At 39.2% G+C, this 20,135-nt stretch overlaps 1 protein-coding gene across 1 annotated transcript in view; it reads left to right on the top strand.

The window, feature by feature from the left end:
* VCAN (versican) overlaps window positions 1-19,385 on the top strand; it is a 101,504-nt gene extending 82,119 nt beyond the window's left edge. Inside the window, exons 12-15 of the mRNA XM_037373730.1 lie at window positions 592-674; window positions 15,937-16,081; window positions 17,035-17,217; window positions 17,686-19,385. Of these exons, the coding sequence (XP_037229627.1) occupies window positions 592-674; window positions 15,937-16,081; window positions 17,035-17,217; window positions 17,686-17,816 (542 nt within the window). The 3' untranslated portion in view covers window positions 17,817-19,385. The remainder of the gene's footprint in view (window positions 1-591; window positions 675-15,936; window positions 16,082-17,034; window positions 17,218-17,685) is intronic.
* Window positions 19,386-20,135: the final 750 nt, after the last annotated feature.

Here is a 20,135-nt window from a genome sequence, read left to right on the forward strand (position 1 = left end):
TGAAAGTTATTATTTGTTACATAAAAATTACTTTGTTTTTGAGGAAGAGAACAGGAACTATTGTTTTGGCATTGGAAATTGATGAAACATCTTTTTCTGGAGGCTTTGGACTTTTGGTGCACTTGACATCAATGACATCACCACCATGTATTGTATTACCATAGGCATAAAGAAATGTTCCCTGTATGTTGTGTTGCACAATCTAGGCAAAACTGGTCACAGCCTAACCAAAACGTGAAAAATGTAGATTAGAATATGTACTTTTCTTATTTTACTCTTTTTTGCTTTTTTTTTTCCTCCCTGTCATATGTGCTCCAATAGGAAACCAGTCTGCTTTCTTTGGGAGATGCCATTAGAAGGGAAGAAACAGGATTCTTTAAAACTGTTAGATGAGAATCTGCATTTTTATAGGCATCCTAGATTAAAATTAAAAAGCTGAAAAACAGCCTGTAAATAGTTGTTTGCATAATGAGTAGAAGGATGTTGAGAACAGGATGTCTGATTCATTCTGTGCAAATTCTTTTTATTTTCTTTGATGAAATCTCTTCCATTTATGGGAAGGTTAATAAAAATATCCTTCTGGTTCCTTAGGTATTGGGCATGACTACCAGTGGATTGGCCTCAATGACAAGATGTTTGAGCGTGACTTCCGCTGGACTGATGGTAGCCCGCTGGTAAGATGCTTCTGAAATGAAATCACTCATTCATTTATTTTTGTGGTGCCTTATCAAATTCCCACCAGCAATGAGGGAAACTGCATGAAAAAATGCAGTCACTAAATATGCACCCAAGCAATCAGCCAGCCAACTCTTGTTTCAGGATAACTGCTGTTTTGTGGTATGGTTCTAAAATCTTATTCTTAGTTATTATTATTTTATATATGGGAGCTCTCAAAGCTTCCAAACAGAAAAACTCCAGAAGTCTGACACTGTAATTTAAGGGTCTTCTGGAGCTGATTTGTGCTCTTCTGGTTTTACAGAAGGCTGTATGTGGCAATTCTCCTCTCCCTTGGGTACATGGACCAGAATGCATTTTTTGGACAAGGATATGGTGTTCAAGCTCTTGTGTTTGATGGATCTGTAAGAGTGCACCAAGGAGCCTCCCAAGTACTGTCCTAGTCTATATGGCAGCTTTACAGCTAAGATGGAGAAGCAGATATCCTTAGGTGGTTCATGAGGCCTGTAACCAATAATCTGTGCATAAAATTTTAAGGTGCTGTTGATACCTCTTATTGCCTTAAAATAAGAAGAAAAATCAGTAGGAGAGGGAGATCACTCCCTACCCACCTATAACTAACCTAAAGCAAAGAGCTGATGGATGCTGGAAATGATTGAACTCTTTCCAATTCAAAACAGTCTCTTTTGTAGAAGGGACAGGTGATTTATTGCTGTTTAACACCCATTGAAGAACATTACATAAAAAAACCACCCCAAACTGGTTATGCTTATTATTTTCCTTTCCAGTTGTGAATCCTTAAAGCAGAAAGCATCTGGACACATATATGCACATGCTCACACATGCACGCAATGATCATTGCTGCATACCATGTGGCTACAACTTATGTAGAAAGACACCTGGGGCAAAGACAGGCTTCATTTATTACCATTTCATGTAAATAACCAGAGGTTTAAAGTCCTCTAAACTGACTTGTAAATAAGGCATTTCTTAGGGAATCTAACATGTGTGGCAGGTGACAGTATGGGGGGAAGAAAAAGATGAAACTTTTTTGTTGTGTGACTGATTGCCCAGTGCATCTGTGGTGGTAACGATTGCACCCATTTCTGCTTGCACGAAGTCACAGAAACCTAGAATTATTAAGGTTGGAAAAGACCTTTGAGACCACCAAGTCCAGCTGTTAACCCAGGACTGCCAAGTCCATCACCAAACCCTGTCCCTAAGCACTGCATCTACAAGGCTTTAAACACCTCCAGGAATGGTGACTCCACCACCTCCCTGGGCAGCCTGTTCCAGTGCTTGGCCACCCTTTCAGTGAAGACATTTTTCCTAATACCCAACCTAAACCTCCCCCAGTGCAACTTGAGACCATTTCCTCTTGTCCTGTCCTTCTTTATCGGGGAAAAAAGACTGACCCCCACCTGCCCACAGCCCCCTGTCAGGCAGCTGTAGGGAGCGATAAGGTCCCCTTCTGAGCTTCCTCTTCTCCAGACTAAACCCCCCCCAGCCCCCTAGCCGCTCACTAGCTTTTTTACCCTAAAGTCTTGCAGGTAGAAGAGTTTTATTTCATCATTTTCTCTTGCCTATCCTCATGTATTTTTGAGAGCGCAAGATGGGCCATGGCCAGGAACTCTACTCATTCTGGATGAGTTAATTTTCTGTCTCCTGATACGGCTCTTACACCTCAATAACTGTAACAGGGACCCTCTGAGTGTGGTTTAGGTTTGGCTGGAGTTCAGGGGTGGTCCTAGCCATCTGCAGTGGTTGGTCAAGGACCCTACACTTCACTAAGGGATCTAAAGTTAGGTGAGATAAATTTGGGCATAGATGTAGTGCCTGAAGAGGCAGCCCATCTTACATTAGGAAGTATACATCAAGATACATGTTCATACATTCCAAAGACGAATTTGATATCTCACTGAACGATGACTTCAAGGAAATTAAAATTAGGACTGAGATTCTATTTTTAAATTAAGGCTACTGGGCAAATGTGGTATTACATTTTTACTTTAATTTTCATTTTTAAGAAATGAAGATATTCTATGACCAGAATAAGACCATCTGTCCAACAGATTTCTTTCTTGATTGATCTTTTTTTGACTTTATTGTGTTTTTCTTTTTAACAACTTCCCTCTGTCTCTTCCTTTGGAAACAATTTAGGTGTCTCTTGAAATCATTTATGTTCGTTGCTTCAATAGCTTTCCCTCAAAACCTATTCCATATGTTTTCTGGATACCATGGCTCTGAGAAGCTTTCTCATTTGCTCCTTTTCCCTAGTTTTTAACTTACTTTTCATACTTTCTAACCACTCTTCTGGTTACAGTGATTTATTACTTCTCCAGTAATTAATAGGAACAAAAAAAAAATTAAATATTTGCAGCAAATGTTTTTCCCTGATGATGTCTTAAAATTCCAATGAATCTGAATAGTGTGTAGGTCAAAATATTTCATTATTTATGTATTTGCAGCTGAACAGTAGTCATGTCAGCATTAAATGCACTAATATAATTTGTGATCATAAAAATCAGCATTATTGTCAACACCCAGGTTCTAACTTGAATTTCTGAGATCAGAGGTAGCTCTTGCATATAACCAATGTCTAAATAACCTTCTTGCGTTTTACATATCAGGGTGCATCTGTAAGTCAGCTGTTTCTAACTTTTTGTTGCCCAGCTCCATGCTTGTTCCAAAATAGTATTATCTGTCTACAATTCTATTCCACACGTCTGGCACAGAGGAAAATGTGTCAAGTCTGCTGAGGATTCCCCTGATGTAAGAGTTTTCTTGGAGACTGTATTAGAAAAGTCACTGCAGCTCTTAGTTAGGTTGTTCATCTACAAGTGATGTACATTCATCTTTGTCTTGACACTTGTTTGAATTTTCTGCCAATAACAGCTTGATTTAATCTGAAAGTCATGCTTACATGAATTTATTAGGTTTTGGATTAAAAAAAAAAAAAGTTCTGTTGCTTGGTAGACTTAAAATAAAAAACAAATGAACACCACCACCACAGCAAGACATGTTATGGGTAGAATTGTTGGCCCAGTGCTGCAGCTGACCCAGTACTGCCCAGCTGAAATGGCTGTGATACATTCTAGTGATTTAGTTTCCACACGAGTTTTCTTTCTGAACCAAAATACTCCCCTAGAATTGGGAATCACTGAACCTCAGGCTCTATCACTGGAGATTATGGACCAAGGTTTGGTTTACTTTTGTACTCGTTTCCCACGGACATAAGGAAACCCACAACTTAAATATTCAGTATGTTGAAAGGAACTCTTGCCAGGTGTTGTCATGTATTTTATTATCAATTTATGGAAAAGGGATCAAATACCTTTATTCCTCCTTGCACCTAAAAGGTATTTCAACCAATGAGTTCAATGGAAGGAAATCAGTCATTGTTTGACATTTTCAGCTTGTGCCAAGTTGTGTTTTTCCAGATTTCTTTAAACTGAAGCTAAGTGCCAGCCACTGTTAAGTAAGATAGTTGGACGAAGCTCATACATGAGTTCCTTAGAGAAAACCAACAAATGTACTTCCAAGTGCACTGCACATTGTTTCTAGCTACAATGAGCTATTGAGTACACATGCTTACCTCAGCTATTTTTTGTGGACTTCATAGTCATATGCAGCACTGGCATGTAAATCTTGTGCTGTTTCACTTCCCCCGGGCTCCCCAAATACAGGGGAGCACACTTTGTGTCAATTCACGTGAGATGAGCTTGATAAACTCACCTTTGTCATTGGCCTAGTAATGTGAGAAAGCTTAAATTCTCAGATGAGGTTGCAGAAATTTCCTTTACCTCATGAGCCCATGGATGATCGTTTCGCCAACCAAATAAGCAAGAGCCATTTTTTCTATGCAGTGTCCAGATGAGAGGAGTTCATGCCCCTTCAGTGGTGTGGGAGGTTTGTTTGGTTTTTAAGGTGACCAAGATTTTTAAAGAGTGAACACATAGAATTAAGGTTCTTACTGGGAAAACTACACAGACCCTAAACTGCCCGTGACAGGCTCACAGCCCTACTGAAAACAGAGACAATTATTTAGGTGGACTAATTAGAGTCAGCCACTTTTGATATCTTGGCATTCTTTTCTTTTAAACATTATAGAAAATACTGGGCGTTAGCAATTGATCAAAACCAGCAACAGCCAAAAAGCCCCTCTGTACCTGTGCAAGTTTTTCATATATCAACTGGAATGTATGTTTAACTTGCAAAATTAATGCCAGCAAGCAAGTCTTAGAATAAACGAAGAGCCATCATGTAAAATACATGCTCTGATTCTCAGAGTTCCTCAAGAAAAATATTGGTGTCTTGAATAACAAAGCAAATACAATGAATTCAGTGAGAAATCAACAATAGTATTCAAAAATTTTGGGGCCACATGACATTTGCCCGTATCTGTATTGAGTCTACCTAATTTCCACAACAAGAACTTTTAAGACAAGAAAATTATCCCAATAATATAGAAATGGGCACACTCCTAAACCATTGTGTTGCAGGCTCTGTTCCTGCAAGAAATCCGAAGAGGCTTTTTGATCTGTCTTACAGAAGTGTTCGATGCATAATTATCTATGTGCTTTTAGGGGATTTTGGCATGCAATTTTCTTAATTGTAAAGTATTTTTTAATGAAAAACTGTTCAGCAGTTTCCTGTCTTTCAGGCAAAATGGATTGGCAAAATCTTATGCAGTGGATTGGGTTGTGCAGATAAAATCTCACCATTTCCTGGTAAAAGACACCTTTTTCAGCATGTTGTACCCAGAGCTTCCCAAACATAGACTGTGTTTGAAAAGTGCAAAATAACATGAATAAATAAGTTAGGTCATACCTCACATGCCCTAAAGTTTATTTATTAGTCCAGGTGTTAATTTTCCATAAACAAATTCCTTTCCAGGTAACTGATATTTCATTATACAGGGTTTCATTGGCCAGGCCAATTTGCTTATATTCGTCTTTTTTGTGATTTCTTTAAAAAAAACAAATTGGGAGCATCTTGACTAAGGTCAGAGCACATCTTCAAAGGAGCTCCTTGGCTAAGCTTAGGCTACCTTGTCCAATATGCAGCACAAAATAAGCTATAATTATGTTAAACTGTGGAATCCATTGCTGGCCACCCATATGATTCTAATTTGTTCTGTACTGTATTTTCTATTTGTATTTGTACCGTCTCTGTATGGTAGGAAGCAATCTTTTCTCATCTACAATAGGTTCCTGCTCTTTTTGCTTTTTTGTTTTTGAAAGAAATAATTTTCTGGTGTTTCTGGTGGTTGGGAGAGGTGGATTCATGTTCTGGAGCTGATGGGCCACATGAAAAATGCTTTGGCAGCAGCAGCCATTCCCTTTTTGTGTCAAGGGGAATGGTTGATTGCAGACACGTTAGTACAATATAAAAAGTGCATGCTCTTTCCGAAAACCTAGATCCTCACTTGTGGTGCAAGTTCAGTGAGAGCTGAAGATCAGGGGCCACTGCCACAAGCATGGGCTTGGAATACCAGCAACGTCCAAGATTTCATGGGCCAGTAGGAAGAGAATTTGTAAGCTTCAAACTTTGGTGTATCTGCCTAGTCCACACTTTCAGATAATTTGTTTCAAATGCAACCTTAGTGAAAGCAGCTACTGAAGTGTGTTCAGAGAATTCGCAGCACCCCAGCATCTTTAGAGCTTCATTATTCATTACTTCCTGAAAATCAGGCCAATTTCTGCTCATGACGTTTCAGGTACAATTACACTGACAGATGCAAGAGGCATAAGAAAGTAATACAGTATTTTAAAGAGCATGCTTTGCTAGCTCTGCTTTTCTTCTATTGCAGTGCAGTTATAGGGCTGTTCTGTTGGCATTTGGTGTGGGAAAGCATTAGTTTTCCTCTGATTTACATTCTACACAGGAATGAAAATGGCTATATGTAAGACTTTGTTTACATTCTAAAAATTATGGAATTAAAATTATTCTTGCAATTTTCAGTAGACTTTTCTCCCAGCATTTCTGTGATAGTGAACAGCTCCTTAAGGATGAATCATGGACAATTCTCATCCCACAATTATCATAAAAAGCTGTAAGTAATAAGAACAAATACCTTTGGGGAAATCACAGTAATACAGGAAAAGAAAGCAAGGCATAGATACTTACACAACTATGTGAAAAGAGGAATTCGTTGATGCCTGATTGGATCTTTGTAGACTTTAAATTTGATGTAATGCAAAATACAGAATAACAACACTTACATTATCAGTGAAAACATTTAATAATTGGCTTGATGAAATGAAGAGTGAACGAACATGACATTTGAAAATATCTTGGGGAAATTGAATTTAAATAATTCACTTAGTTCTGTGAATAGTAACTTTTACAGCTGTAAAGCACACCCATCCAAACAGAAAAAAGTCTGGTGTTGCTTTTGGCAGCTTCTCCATTGTATTTGGATTGCTGGTGTTTCACTGTTAAGGACCCTTGTGAGCAGGCACAGCAGTAAAGGAGTCCTTTGGAGCTATTCATGTTATGGATTAAGCGCATATAGCTACTTGGGGTTGTGCCTTGGGCCTCCGTCTCACAAGGGGAGTTATTCATATCCTTTGGAAAATGCTGTTGATAATTAGTGCTTTGTAGGGCAGTGAGCTCACTCCCATTACATAAGATTAGTGCTGTAATAAGGAGCTGGCTAGTGTCTGTGGCCATATTGTCTGTCACTCAGAGAATGCTGCCAGCTAGGAAAGTAATGGGGCATATTGCCACGTTTAAAACTGTCCAGAGACTCTCCGTTAGTTTTTCTTCCCTTCGGCACAGGAGCGTTTATGCTTTGTGTTTTGCAGTGCTGGACCTCAGGTTGTCAGTGTTAGGTAGCTACTTAAAAAAAAAAAAAAAAAAAAAAAAAAAAAAGGAAAACGAAACAGAAGTTTAATTCTGGCAAAAACAAAGCCCCCTCTTTTCCTTCCTTTATTGGTCAGTGAATCAGAATGCTTTAACTTGAGCAAATCTGTAACTGCACCCCTCTCAGAAAGAGTAACTATTGAACACAAAAACCTTCAAAAGGCATGGACTATTGTAGAGAAGGAGCCTGCTTCTGAGGGTGAAATAAAGCAAACAAACTAAAAAGTACTGTAGTCAGCTGCAAACAAAAAGCTCATTGTGCCCATGTCCCTCTGGATCCTTGGAGAAGGAGATTTTAAATCTACCAAATGTTTTGGTTTTGTGCTGCAGTCAGTCATTACAGCCTCTTTTTAAGATGCTCATTTGACCTGCATTTAAATGGAGGAGAACTACATAATGTTATTAATGACAGGTATATTTTTAGTTCAGTATGTCGTAGGCAGTAAGGAGGGCCTCTTGGACAAAGTGGGTTTTTGTCTCATTTTTACCAGGGGGGTCAGCAGTTAATTCAGGGTCTCGTTTCGGCTGGCTCTGGGCTAAAACTCTTGGACAGCTTCAAACCTGCAGAAATTGTTGACATCAATGACAAAGTGCAGGATTTTCCTTTTTTATGTCACCCTGCTGGTAATTATGCACAAAAAGACAAAGTCACACCCCACGCAATTTTCATCATGTTGATAATATATAACTATGTTGGTGTGACTCCCAAAAACCGTGGATTATACCAACCAACATGTAACAATCAACCATAATTACCTTCCACAGTAAAACACCTGCCCATTAGCAAGAAAAATTTGCCAGCTCTTTGCTACTCATCGTTCAGTCTTTGCTAAGGTGACTTCTGCAAGCCCAGCAGCGCACCCAGCACACCCACTAAATTGAACCGTGCAGCGTGCAAACGATGATGAAAATTATTGCTCTATGAAGAGTCAGTACAGATCAGGTCAAAGTCAATGGAGTTGTGTCCACTGGCTTTAATTAGCTTTTAAAGAGTTAATAAAAGTAGTGTCTTTTCTGAATAATTACTGCTCCGGACTGCTCCCTTGGTGTCCGATCTCAGCCGTGAGCAGACAGTGCTCTCTAGTGGGAGCTCCTTGCCGTACTCGGCGGTTTCTGCTGCTCTTGGAAAAGCTGTCAGGCTATGGTGGTGTTTTAAAAAAAAAAATGTCAAAGAGCTAGCCATCTGCTCCACCACACGATCAGCTCCTCCCAAAAGATAGGGCTGGTAGGGCTTTTATGTTGCAGCTTCATCAGCTAGCCTTTCTACTTGTTTCATTTGTATTCCTTAGATTTCCTTCCCAAATTATTTATTTTTGGCATAGATCTTACTGCTTACTCAGTCTGCAATCAGTGCTTGTGGATATTGCTAGATAAACATGAATGTATGTTATTCAGTCCTTTTTTTGCAAGCTGTTGCATAGGAAATCAAAGAGTTTTTCAATACATCCCACTGCTCTGTTACCAAAAAAAAAAACCCTTTCAAGTGAAATCTTTCACAAAGCTGCTTCTAGGAGTTTGTCTTGCTCACAGTGTGACTCTGTAATGGGGAGTCTTGGGTGTCTGCCTGATCCAAATCCTGCCAGTTTCTCAAATCCCATGCAAATAAAGCTCAGATTAAGGGCTTGAGGGAAGCCATTCAACTATGATCTAAAAAACATCAGGATCATGACATGTGATTTTTATGTGTACTTGTAGATAAGTTTAAATACAGCAGTTGCAGTCAAACTGACTAGAATTTCTCCCAGCAAAGATTTACCAACACACTTAGGTTGGCCCCTCCTTCAGCAAATTATTTTAACATGTGTCTGAATTGTGCATGTGATCTACCCTATAGTATTTAGGGCACCACTTAAATCATTAAAACAAGGTATATGCTTAAACACTTGATGAATGGACTTTTTAATCTTATGAATGCTTTTGATAAGTTCTGTCAGACTGCTCCCATTCATAAGATTGAACAGAAAAATCCTTTGCAGGACTGGGGTGAAATTAAGTAAAACAAAGCCTGTGCTATAAGGTCGTTTCTTGTCTTTCCCAATGCGTAAATGCATTTAAATACTAGGTGAATTTAGTGGAAGTGTTACAGGCACTGCCAGATCTTCACAGTAATCTGTCTTACTTTTTTTCGATCAAAAGGAAATGCCATCCCTTCCAAACGTCCCAGGAGTGTCTCATGTACCAGAGTCAGTGCTGTATAACAGCATGAGCCACAAACAAGGGTTTTCTGAACTGATCCATATACTCATTGTAGCCTTGTGCTGATCTTGCTGTAGTTCAGCCAGCCTATAGAAGTGGGTAATTGCCAGGTCTTACTGAAAGTGAGATGTAATTTTTGGTTAAGCTATCCAATTTTAAGAGAACCTCCACAGTGAGGGACTTGTTCAGAGGCTTTCCTAACAAAGATTTCTAAGAATTTGTCTGCTGTTACGAATAAAGTGTATTCCTGTTCTTAGCAGTTACAAGGAGGGAAAAGGACAATAGCCATAACTTTGCTGGTGGTTTCTGCTAGTTTAGTGATAAATACCAGGCAGGAAACGTTGCTTTACTTTAAAATGTAATGGCACAGAGAGTATCCAGTCAGACAAGTCCCTACATCTTTCCTTGGTTTTTTGATTTGCCTCATTAGCCTTGCATTACGAAGCAATCAGATAGGGAAGCAGCCAGAATGCAAGAAAATAAAAATCACATTGGAAATTACAAGTGTCAAAAAGTATGAGGACGGATTTGTACTTTAAGCTTATTTAAACATGTTGAAAACATGCTTCCTTTTTTCAGGAGGAAAAGCATTAACCCTGTAAATCTAAATAAATGTATTTCAAGTAAATTATTTACTGGCTTTACTTATGTACAAAAGATTATTGGCCTTTACACAATAAGGAGGTCAAGCCGTAAAGTTCTGTTTGCATCAATAGTTTATTTTCTTACACCTCATTAAACACAGTGCTTGTTGACTATTTTGGAATGCAAAATTCAAGCGATTGATCTCAGCCGCTTGGTGTGCCTTTTGGAGATAAAGGAACGGATGACATTTCCAAATCAGTGTCACAAAGCTGAGATACTGCTTACTCGTAGGTTTACCTTGGCGGTGCAAACATCTGAAAGAGCTGAGTGGATTACTCGTTAATAAGGAAATGAGTCCCTCAAATAAGGCTGCTTATCTGAAAATTTAAATAATAAATCTCCCACAAGGTAAGATCTTGTTTGTGATGGGAAGGCGATGCTCATTCAGTTTAATTAGCAGCCATCTGAATGAGAAAAGGTAGTGACTAACAATAAAGCTTCTTCGAAGTGCTTGCTCTAATCCTGGCATTCTTACATTTAATTTATGTGAAAAGTCAGCCTGTTACCCAACCAGCAGATTATGGCTGTGAGTTAATTCAATGCCATATAAGGAAATCCTCCCCCAAATTACGGACCTTAATAAAATATCTTCATGGGTTTTGTAACCGTCATAACCAAGCTCCTCCTGTGAGGCAAAAGAATACATTGTCAGTTTTACAGACGGAGAATCAGACAGCCAAGTGCATTGTTTCATGCCACATGGGAAGCCTGAAGAACTGAACCCTGTCCCAGATGCAACTCTAACCTGTGGACCATCCACCCTCTTTCTGCAGGAAAGTTTTTAGTAATCTTCAGCAGAGAAAGCTAGAACAAGTAGATCCAATGTGTCCGCTCGGGCTTTGGTTTCAACAACAAAGAAAAAACTAGACAAGAAAGATTCATTAATTATTACAGTATAATTAAAGGTGTAAAGAGCACAACAGGAGCTTCACTTTTCTGCCTGAAATGATGGCAAGACAGGCTAGTGTTGTGGCTCCCAAAGGAGCAAATGAATGAAGAGGGACCAAAACCCTGCCTGCAACTCTAGGTCCTGCAATAACCTGATTGCACAGAGACCTCAGTTTTTTTGATAAAAAGGCTTGTGTCCTGCCATCATGGATGTTGAGAGCTTTGCAGAGTGGCTGGTGCAGCGGTATCTGCCTGAGCCTGCAGTGTGTGCTTCCAGCCTTCACTCCCCTGCGTTGCTCTGAACTTTCTTCTCCACGGCCACCTCAGCAAAGGATGCTTCATAGCTGGAGAAGAGTGTAGTGGGCCACACCTCCTTTGAGGTACCTTTTGACTCATGTGCATAATTAAGATTGTACAGTCGGGAAGTGCTTTGCATTTAAATCCAGGGGAAAATTTCACATGTCTTATGGTAGAGTTGTTTAAAAACCAGGGTAGTAACAATCACCCCGTGTAATTATTTATGCTGAGGACTAAAATGGTTGTAGCAGCTTTTCTTCCATGTATCAACCTAGCATCTGAATTCAGGTTTTCAAGAAACATCAGTCGTACCTTACAAACGATACAGCTAAGAGTATTGCTAAAGGTGTTGACTGAAGCTCGGATGTCGGCAAGAGGATGTCTGGGGCTGTACCAGTACAAACACAGCGCTCCTTAGCATGGTTTTGTTGGTCTGCTGGGACAGTAACAATGTACGTGAAGATATAACTTCGCAGCAGGGTGGCTGGAACAATGCCAGCCGTTTTTGGCTTGTCTGTGAATATGGATGATCTTTTTTGGATGTTATCTTAAAAAACAAACAAACCTGAATAGTACATGTTGCCAAGGAATGAAGTTGTTTGGTTTTTTTTTTTTTTGTTATTATTATTTTTGTATAATACACTTTTCTAAAAAACAGTAATGCATTGAAATACAAGGATCTTAAATGACATAGCCACTTCAAAAAGGGCATCTTATTCAGGATATTTTGAGCAATGTTTCCCAGCAGAATAATTATGACCTGAGTATCTTAGATGCTTACTGCACTTATTGCAAGGGTAGTGAAGTCTTTACACTTAACAAACCTGGTATGAGAGATTGTAAGGTATACTTTTGAAAACAAACAGTACAAACCAGTATGTGACTTATGTGATTTGGTTCTTTCCTATCAATTTTTTTGCTGATGTAGGTTTACTGGAGATAGTGCAGTCACCCCTGCCTGTTTTACACTGTTGCAAGTGAAAACCAGAATCATGCTCATGGTCATGCAAAAATGTAATCCATCAGGGGAAAGCAAAATATTTGTTTATTTGTTTAGCACATATGCTGCTCAAACTGTGAGAATCTTTTTGTATCATTATCCCATTACCAGTGGCTAAATAAGGAATTGAAAAACTGCAGAAGAGCTGGGTGGAGACCTAAGAAAGCAATTCAACAGTCTGGAACTTCCTCTGCTAAGCAATTCTGGCACTAACCCCAAGCAAAATCAGAGTTATTCAGCCAAAATAAATCCGTGCAATGACGATATCAGATGTGAGGTAACAGCAAGGCACACTGGAGGATATCAGACATTCTTGAATAAACCACAGGGCCTAGATATAATCCTTTGCCATTATGGCAGCCCTGCCAGCAAAGCAAAGACAAATTTTGGAGTCACGGCCAGGCAAGTAAGAGCATATGGAGTCTATGTGCTTAGGGTGGGAGCTGGCAAGCTGCTGAGCACCTTCAGCTCACACGCCCCCAATAGCTATTAAATATCCTTCATTCCCACACTCTGATCCCTATGGAAGCAAATGGCTCTCTAGCATAATTTCCACAAGAAACAGCTGCAATACTTGTTGAAGTCTTTCCTTTGCTGTCAGGATGTTACTGATCATGCTATTTTCTACCAGTAACCTGGCTGTTTTCTGTAATTTTTCTATGTCTTTCTGGGCATATTCTTGAAAGTGATTGGATTGCCTCAGTTTAAGAAATTGCTGCCCATCATCTGAGCAATGTAACTAACGTACATTTGTGACTGACATTAGCAAATCTTACTTTTCAGTTGGATTGGGTAGTACGCCATTCAGGGGTCAAAGTGAGAGGTGATCATTTCTTTCTGCTTACCCCACCTCTGCAGCACTCAGACAGACTTCCCTGCAGCATGAGTGACACTTACACCAAACTTCCGTCATTGCCTTACAGTTTGTGGTGCTCCTGAAGGTGCATCACAGCCCCCTATGTAGAGGAGATGGAGCAGGTATCTGGGGCAGCACCACCGGCGAGCCCAAGCTCTCAGTGTGTGCATGTGCTCAGTTATGCCTGGTTCAGCAGGCAGTAGCTTTCCGTGTTGTGGTAGCATGAACTTTTCTGATCAGATTCCTACAACCTTAAAAACCTGTACAACCTGTAAAAAGGTGCTAGACCTTTGGCTACTGCCATTCAAAAATGCCCTTTTGGAGAAGGGGTGTTGGGGCACTCTCTGAGTTATATTAATACACAATGTTCACGGGCATATTCCTTCCTCCCCATTTTCCTTCCCGCTGGCTCAGGAGGTACACACAGAGCTTGCTTTTCTTTTTTGTGCTAGGTGTTGCAGGAAGCCACCCCACCCCCCCACCCCTCAGATCCCATTTGACTCATACGTGTGGTATTGGGCTACTGTGCTCGCAAAACTCTTGCTCTGATTTATAAGCTAATGTGAAATGCTGAACTGAGTAAATGAGTTAGGGAGTATTGTAGTTTAGGACTATTAAACACTGGAATGTAGTGATGGAATTAAGTTAGTTCCACATATCAAGGGGGATGTTTTATTAGAGGTAATAAATTCAGCGCAGAACAAATTTATTTAGACCATGATTGTTAAATCGCTTGGATAATTAAAACCTGTGATGGGTAAGATGACATGTGGTAGGAAAAGGTTAAGTATTTAACTCAGTTTTTTCAGTTTGATTCATTGTAAGGTAAATACTACTTGTGTGCGGTATATTAACTTTATTTCTAAAATGTGTTCACCCAGGCAGTGAATAGGGGCTATTTCATAAAGTTAAGAAAATAGAAAGCTAAACTTTTATGACATTTATATGGGCCAGCTCTAGACAGAAAGATGTAAGCACTGAGGAAAATATAGGCGCTGTAGAAACTGTGTCATTTTGACCATACAAGGGGCTAGCTGCCTGGTTAATGTCTGGCATTTATGTGAATTCCAGTTCTTTCAGTTATCTATTTTTATCCTTCATTAAATTCTTCTTGGAGTGACACAAACAGAAATCCCAAAGAAAATCACTAAGAATAGTTTCCCAAATCTTCTCTTGCTTTTCTTTACATAATTTTATGCAAATCTTGAATTACTGTGCTTCATTTGGGATCAAGATGAAACAAGAAGTGTAATAAAGATTATGCTACCTCTGCTGACTGCAAGGACAGTAGGCTATACATCCCCTACCAAGGACTACTGCACAGATTTTCAATCTGTGTGACACTCCCTTTGTTTCTATTTTTCCTGCTTATTGATCAAAAACCAGACTGAATCCTCTCTAATTTTCATCCAAAAATGACATTGTGCAGTGATGAACTTAGCTGTGCTCGAAAGAGTGCATTCTACGGTGGCGTAATGGTGGGCTTAGCCCATGTGTGGAGCTGTGCGCAGCCTGCCAGCATCCAGCATCCACAGCTTTTGGTAGAGACAGGTCTTTAGGTTAGATGCAGCGGTGAAAGCTGCAGAGCAGTATAGCTAAGTAAGTACGGACTGGCATGTAGCCAGCTTGGATCCTGAAGAACGCAGCCTGCCCAAATCAATATGCCAGATGTGTGTCCCAGGTGCAGGGCTAAGAAACTCTTTTTTATTATTATTGTTAATGCTAAAGATATTTTTCAGCCATTTGAAGGAGGCTTTTTTTGGTGTTTTTTTGTTTGTTTGTTTGTTTTTTTGTCACATACCAACAACCAGATTTCTGTTTCTAAAACTAGTGTGCCAGTTTCTAGTTTTATTCATATATATTCATAGATGTCTGGATTTATTTTTTCTATAGAAGGCAGAGTTTGAATCATCATTTCTAAAGCTGAAATGCTGCTGTACATGCTCAGTCTGCCACCTAGGCCTTTTTAAGGGAAATACCAATCTGCAATGATCTGTAGGCACATTCTGACACTTTTACTTATTTTTCACCTAATTCTGCACGTCATCGCATTGAATGACTTCATTAAATGAGGTCAGAGAATAAATAATTTGAGTCTGAGAAGCTATTCTGTAATTTGCCACTTAGCAGATGTGGAGTAAATGAGTGTTATGGGCTATTTAGTGCATTGCCTGGCATTCCACCTCATGTCTGTCTATGCAGGAAAAAGTGTGTTTCAGCACACTTGGGATCAGATTTTGCTTGCACTGAATTGGGTCACTTTGTTTTGTACACCTGACATCAGTTTACAGTAGGTGAGAAGTTAGATCAGAATATTTTTTCCCATTGAGATAATCTGTTAATGCCATGGGAGGAAATTATAAACCCAGCTTTGTTTAATTTGTGCTTAACAGCCTGAATCAAACAATTGAGATTGCTCTTCACCAAAGGTAATACTGAGTGCTCTTCTGTAAAATGGAATGTAAATATACTCCTGCACTGCGAATAATGGTTTTGCTCCCCTTTTCCACAGCAATATGAGAACTGGCGACCAAACCAGCCAGACAGTTTTTTTTCTGCTGGAGAAGACTGTGTTGTTATAATATGGCATGAGAATGGGCAGTGGAATGACGTACCATGCAATTATCACCTTACCTATACCTGCAAGAAAGGAACAGGTAAAACCTTCCCAGTAACAATAGCATAATTCTGTAAATTCCAGTTTTGTAAAGTTAAAATGACAAATTCTAGGTGATTTCTGGTGAGCTGGCAGGCCTGCTTTACAGCATGAACACCATGAAAATATTACGAGCTCTTCCTTCCTGGGATGTCATCACTGTGAAGTATGTAGGCAGTCAGAGCAGGCAGCTGACCACTGGTATGCAGTTAGCTTTTCAGCTGCAGTTAGGCATAATTTTCACCCGTCAAATAATGCTGACCTATGTCTTCCTGTTTTCCAAAACCATCTAGTTTAATAGCAGTTCTAGAATCTGAAAAGCGCATTTGGTTTATACATTGTTAGAGCTGATACTGACAGGAAACCTCACTGTCCACCAGGAGCTATGCAGCAATGTTTTAGGAATTGCCTCTGGCTCTTCAGACTGGGAAAGTAAAGAAGCAGCCAGAATCTTGTGTTTGCCTCCATTGTTCCCAACTACCATTTACAACTTTTTGTTAACGTGGTCCCTGGACCTTGATGGATCCATCAGTTTTGAGTGCTTTTAAATAGTCTGTTGTTGAGGAAGTGAGAACTATTGAAAATGAGACTTTTTTCTTAAATGTCTGTAAGAGCTTCACTAGTTTTTAGGTTTTGCAGCTTTCCAGTGAAAATCACTTAGGTGAGTATACCAGCCTTTTTGGCTCAAATTTACATCAGAAATTTAAACCAGAAAGGGAATACTAACCATACAATCTGCTGGTTTTCAGTTTTCATCATTATCATATTTGCTCTGCAGGACTGGAGGAGAACTACAGAAAAGACTGATCTCCCGGTCCTTAGTTGGATGTGTGTCTTGGGAATCTAACTGAGGTCCCTTGACATCTTCCCTTAGCCGGAGTTTCGAGGTCAGTACCATATTCAGAAGTGCATTTACAAACTCAGGTTTTGGGTTATGTTCTCTCTTCCTTTCAGTTGCGTGTGGTCAGCCTCCCGTTGTGGAAAATGCAAAGACCTTTGGGAAGATGAAACCTCGTTATGAGATCAACTCCCTTATCAGATATCACTGCAAAGATGGCTTCATCCAGCGTCACATTCCAACTATCCGGTGTCAAGGGAATGGAAGATGGGATATGCCTAAAATTACTTGCATGAATCGTGAGTTCTTTGAAAGCAAACCATGCTGGATCAGAAGCAATAGGCTAATTTAAGATTAATAAGTAATGAACTTATATTTTAAGAGAAGTGTGTATCTGGTATGACAGATTATGACAGCAATACTGCTCACTCTGTGGGGAAAAAACATCAGGACTTCAAAACTAATGAAAATATTCCTCTTCTGTCTTTACAGAAGCCACTAAGATTCTTTTGAATTGAAAAGCACTTTTTCAAAGCCCCTGAAATCAACAGGTTACTAATAACACTAACAATTCTTGCTCCAACTGTGGTCTAACCGTGTGTAAGCGATGCTTCTCCTGTCTGTAACGTGGTCATAGAACCAGTTAATCATTTGTTAACCCTCTAATTCATCAAGAATAAGTGGAACTGTAATGTGAAGTGTAACCAGCCCATTCATAGTTAAATAATTTTAAATTAATTTCCTTTTATTCTTCCTTCTCATTGCAGCATCCACATACCAAAGGACTTACTCTAAGAAATACTACTATAAACACTCTTCATCAGGAAAGGGAACATCATTAAATTCATCGAAACACTATCATCGCTGGATCAGAACGTGGCAGGACTCAAGGCGCTGAGAGCTAAATGGTGAATGGGGATTTCCACCATTTCAGCCAAAGTCATAACTTTCTGTGCCTTTTCTATCACTTATAGGAGTATTATCAAATTGTTTTGAAACTATGGACTGCGGTATTCACAATGCATTTTGCAAAAATATGGTGTTTATCAGAAAATTTTTTTTTAAAAAAAGGAAAGTGCTTATGGGGATAAAAGGAAACCATTTCCAGCCTATAAAGATTATTAGTCTTCTATATGCCATCAGTGTGGACCATTTTATGATGTATACCAGCCTTCTGCAATATTTAAACAGCTCGATTAGCACCAATGAAAATGTAAATAAGATGATTTTAATGTGTTTAATTGTGTGTTGTTTTTAAAATCCTGTATATAAAATGAAAAGTCACACTAATTTCAGGCATATTTATGGTTAGAATGGCCTCAGAGGTCTTCAGTCATTTATGGCGTCGTTTTTACGTTGTTTACCTAGGCTGGAAATGGTTGAAATAACTTCACTGACTGAAATTTGCTATTATCAGGTGAAGATAAACACACAAGTTACATGAGGTTTTGTTCTGTTTGTTTGGTGTTGTTTTTTTTTTTTAATGGGAACTATGCCAATTCCCGTCCAAGGCAGTTTGCGTCCGTGTGATGCAAAGTTTAGACAGAGCACATAGAAGTGGCATAAAGCATGAACTAGGGACTGCAATGTGGAACTTTTTTTCTGCCCTCCATTCCAGCTTCACCATTCATGAGAAAGGACTGCATGGAGGAGTTGTGTATGACAAGGAGGGCCTGTAAAAATCCAAGTGCTAATACATTAACTTTATCAACCAGGGCCACTTTTTTGAAAAGAGGAAAAAAAAAATTAAAAAATTGCTTTCACAACATTAACCACAAGGTCTATATTACAGGTCTCTGCATTCTAAAATGGAGATAGACCTGGTGTTTGGGGGATTTTTTTTGTAAAAAACAAACAAAAATCAAAAAAGTAAATAATTTTGTATATATAACCATTTTTTAATCTTTTTATAAAGTAATGAATGTTTGTGTATGAATGCTGCAGCTGTGAAGCGTACATAAATAAATGAAGTAAGCCATACTGATTTAATTTATTGGATGTTATTTTACCCATGCAAAGAAGATTAAAAGAGCTCACCAGTGCAGTATTAGCCCCTGAGCTCCACTTTTGCAACCATCTTTCAAGTTCAACTGCTATTTCCCTGGAGAGCAAAATTCCTGCTAAACAGGATCATTTGTTTGCAGTTAGATGGGTGAGAACGGTGTGACTTACAGAAAAATCAGAATCTTGGCTTTCTAGAAAGAAGTGTGTGCACAAGGAGATTATAGGTTGTAGTTGGTGCAGTGTGTACGTAGGAGTTTTCTATTACGATTTCTTACCCTAGTCAGCTCGGTGACTGACCTGGATATGTACAGTAAGTGTAGAAGGTAACGTCTGAAACGACCTCTCCACAGAAAGGACTACCAAGTCCTTATTTCTGCCAAGTGCCTTGCACACCTTTGGGCACAAGACAAAAAAAAAAAAAAAAGAAAAAAAGAAGAAAAAAAAAGTGAAAATAAACAACAGTAAGTTCCCTATGATATACCTTTAAAAATAACATTACAAATACAAACACAGATGGGAGGTTTACGTCTTTGTGTTAGAGTGGGGATACGATGCAAAAAGTTGAAAGGGAAAGGAAAAGAACTGAGACCCAGCCAACATGCAAGAGTTTGTACCAGGCAGAGCTGCCCATGGAGCGACCTTGCCATAGCTCATTGGGAACAGTAGCTACAGTTCCAGACAACATCTCTTAAGAAATTGCAGTGACTGCACCATCGAGTATACCCGATCTTTGTGCGTTCCACATGGCAGTGCATCACTGTGTTGGCTGGTTCATTCCCCACCCCTTGCCCCCAAACAATGCACATAATACTTTTCTCTATTTATATTATTATCTTGTATAGTGTATAATGTGAATGTCTGGTTTTTTTGTGAATGAAAGTCTAAAATCTTTGTAACTTTTATATCTGCTTCTGTTTCACCAAAGAAACAAGGTTTTGCTATACTGTGATTTGTCTTGTTATTGCATGTCTTCCTGTTTAAATCTATGCAATGTGATTTTTTTCATATGAATGCAATTAGACTGTCAGGTACTTCACAGTTATCATGGGCGTAGTCAAGTGCCCACTGGAGTCAAAGAAGTCAGCTGGCTGAACTTTAGTAGTGCTGGATTTGACTTTATATGAGCAGCGCTAGGGGATATTTTAAGATATACATTGTATGTTTTGAAGTCGATTATTGCTTGTATAAGTCAAGGCTCTGTTCATAAATATAC

Source organism: Falco rusticolus, chromosome Z (assembly GCF_015220075.1).
Source record: "Falco rusticolus isolate bFalRus1 chromosome Z, bFalRus1.pri, whole genome shotgun sequence".
Taxonomy (NCBI): Eukaryota; Metazoa; Chordata; class Aves; order Falconiformes; family Falconidae; genus Falco; species Falco rusticolus.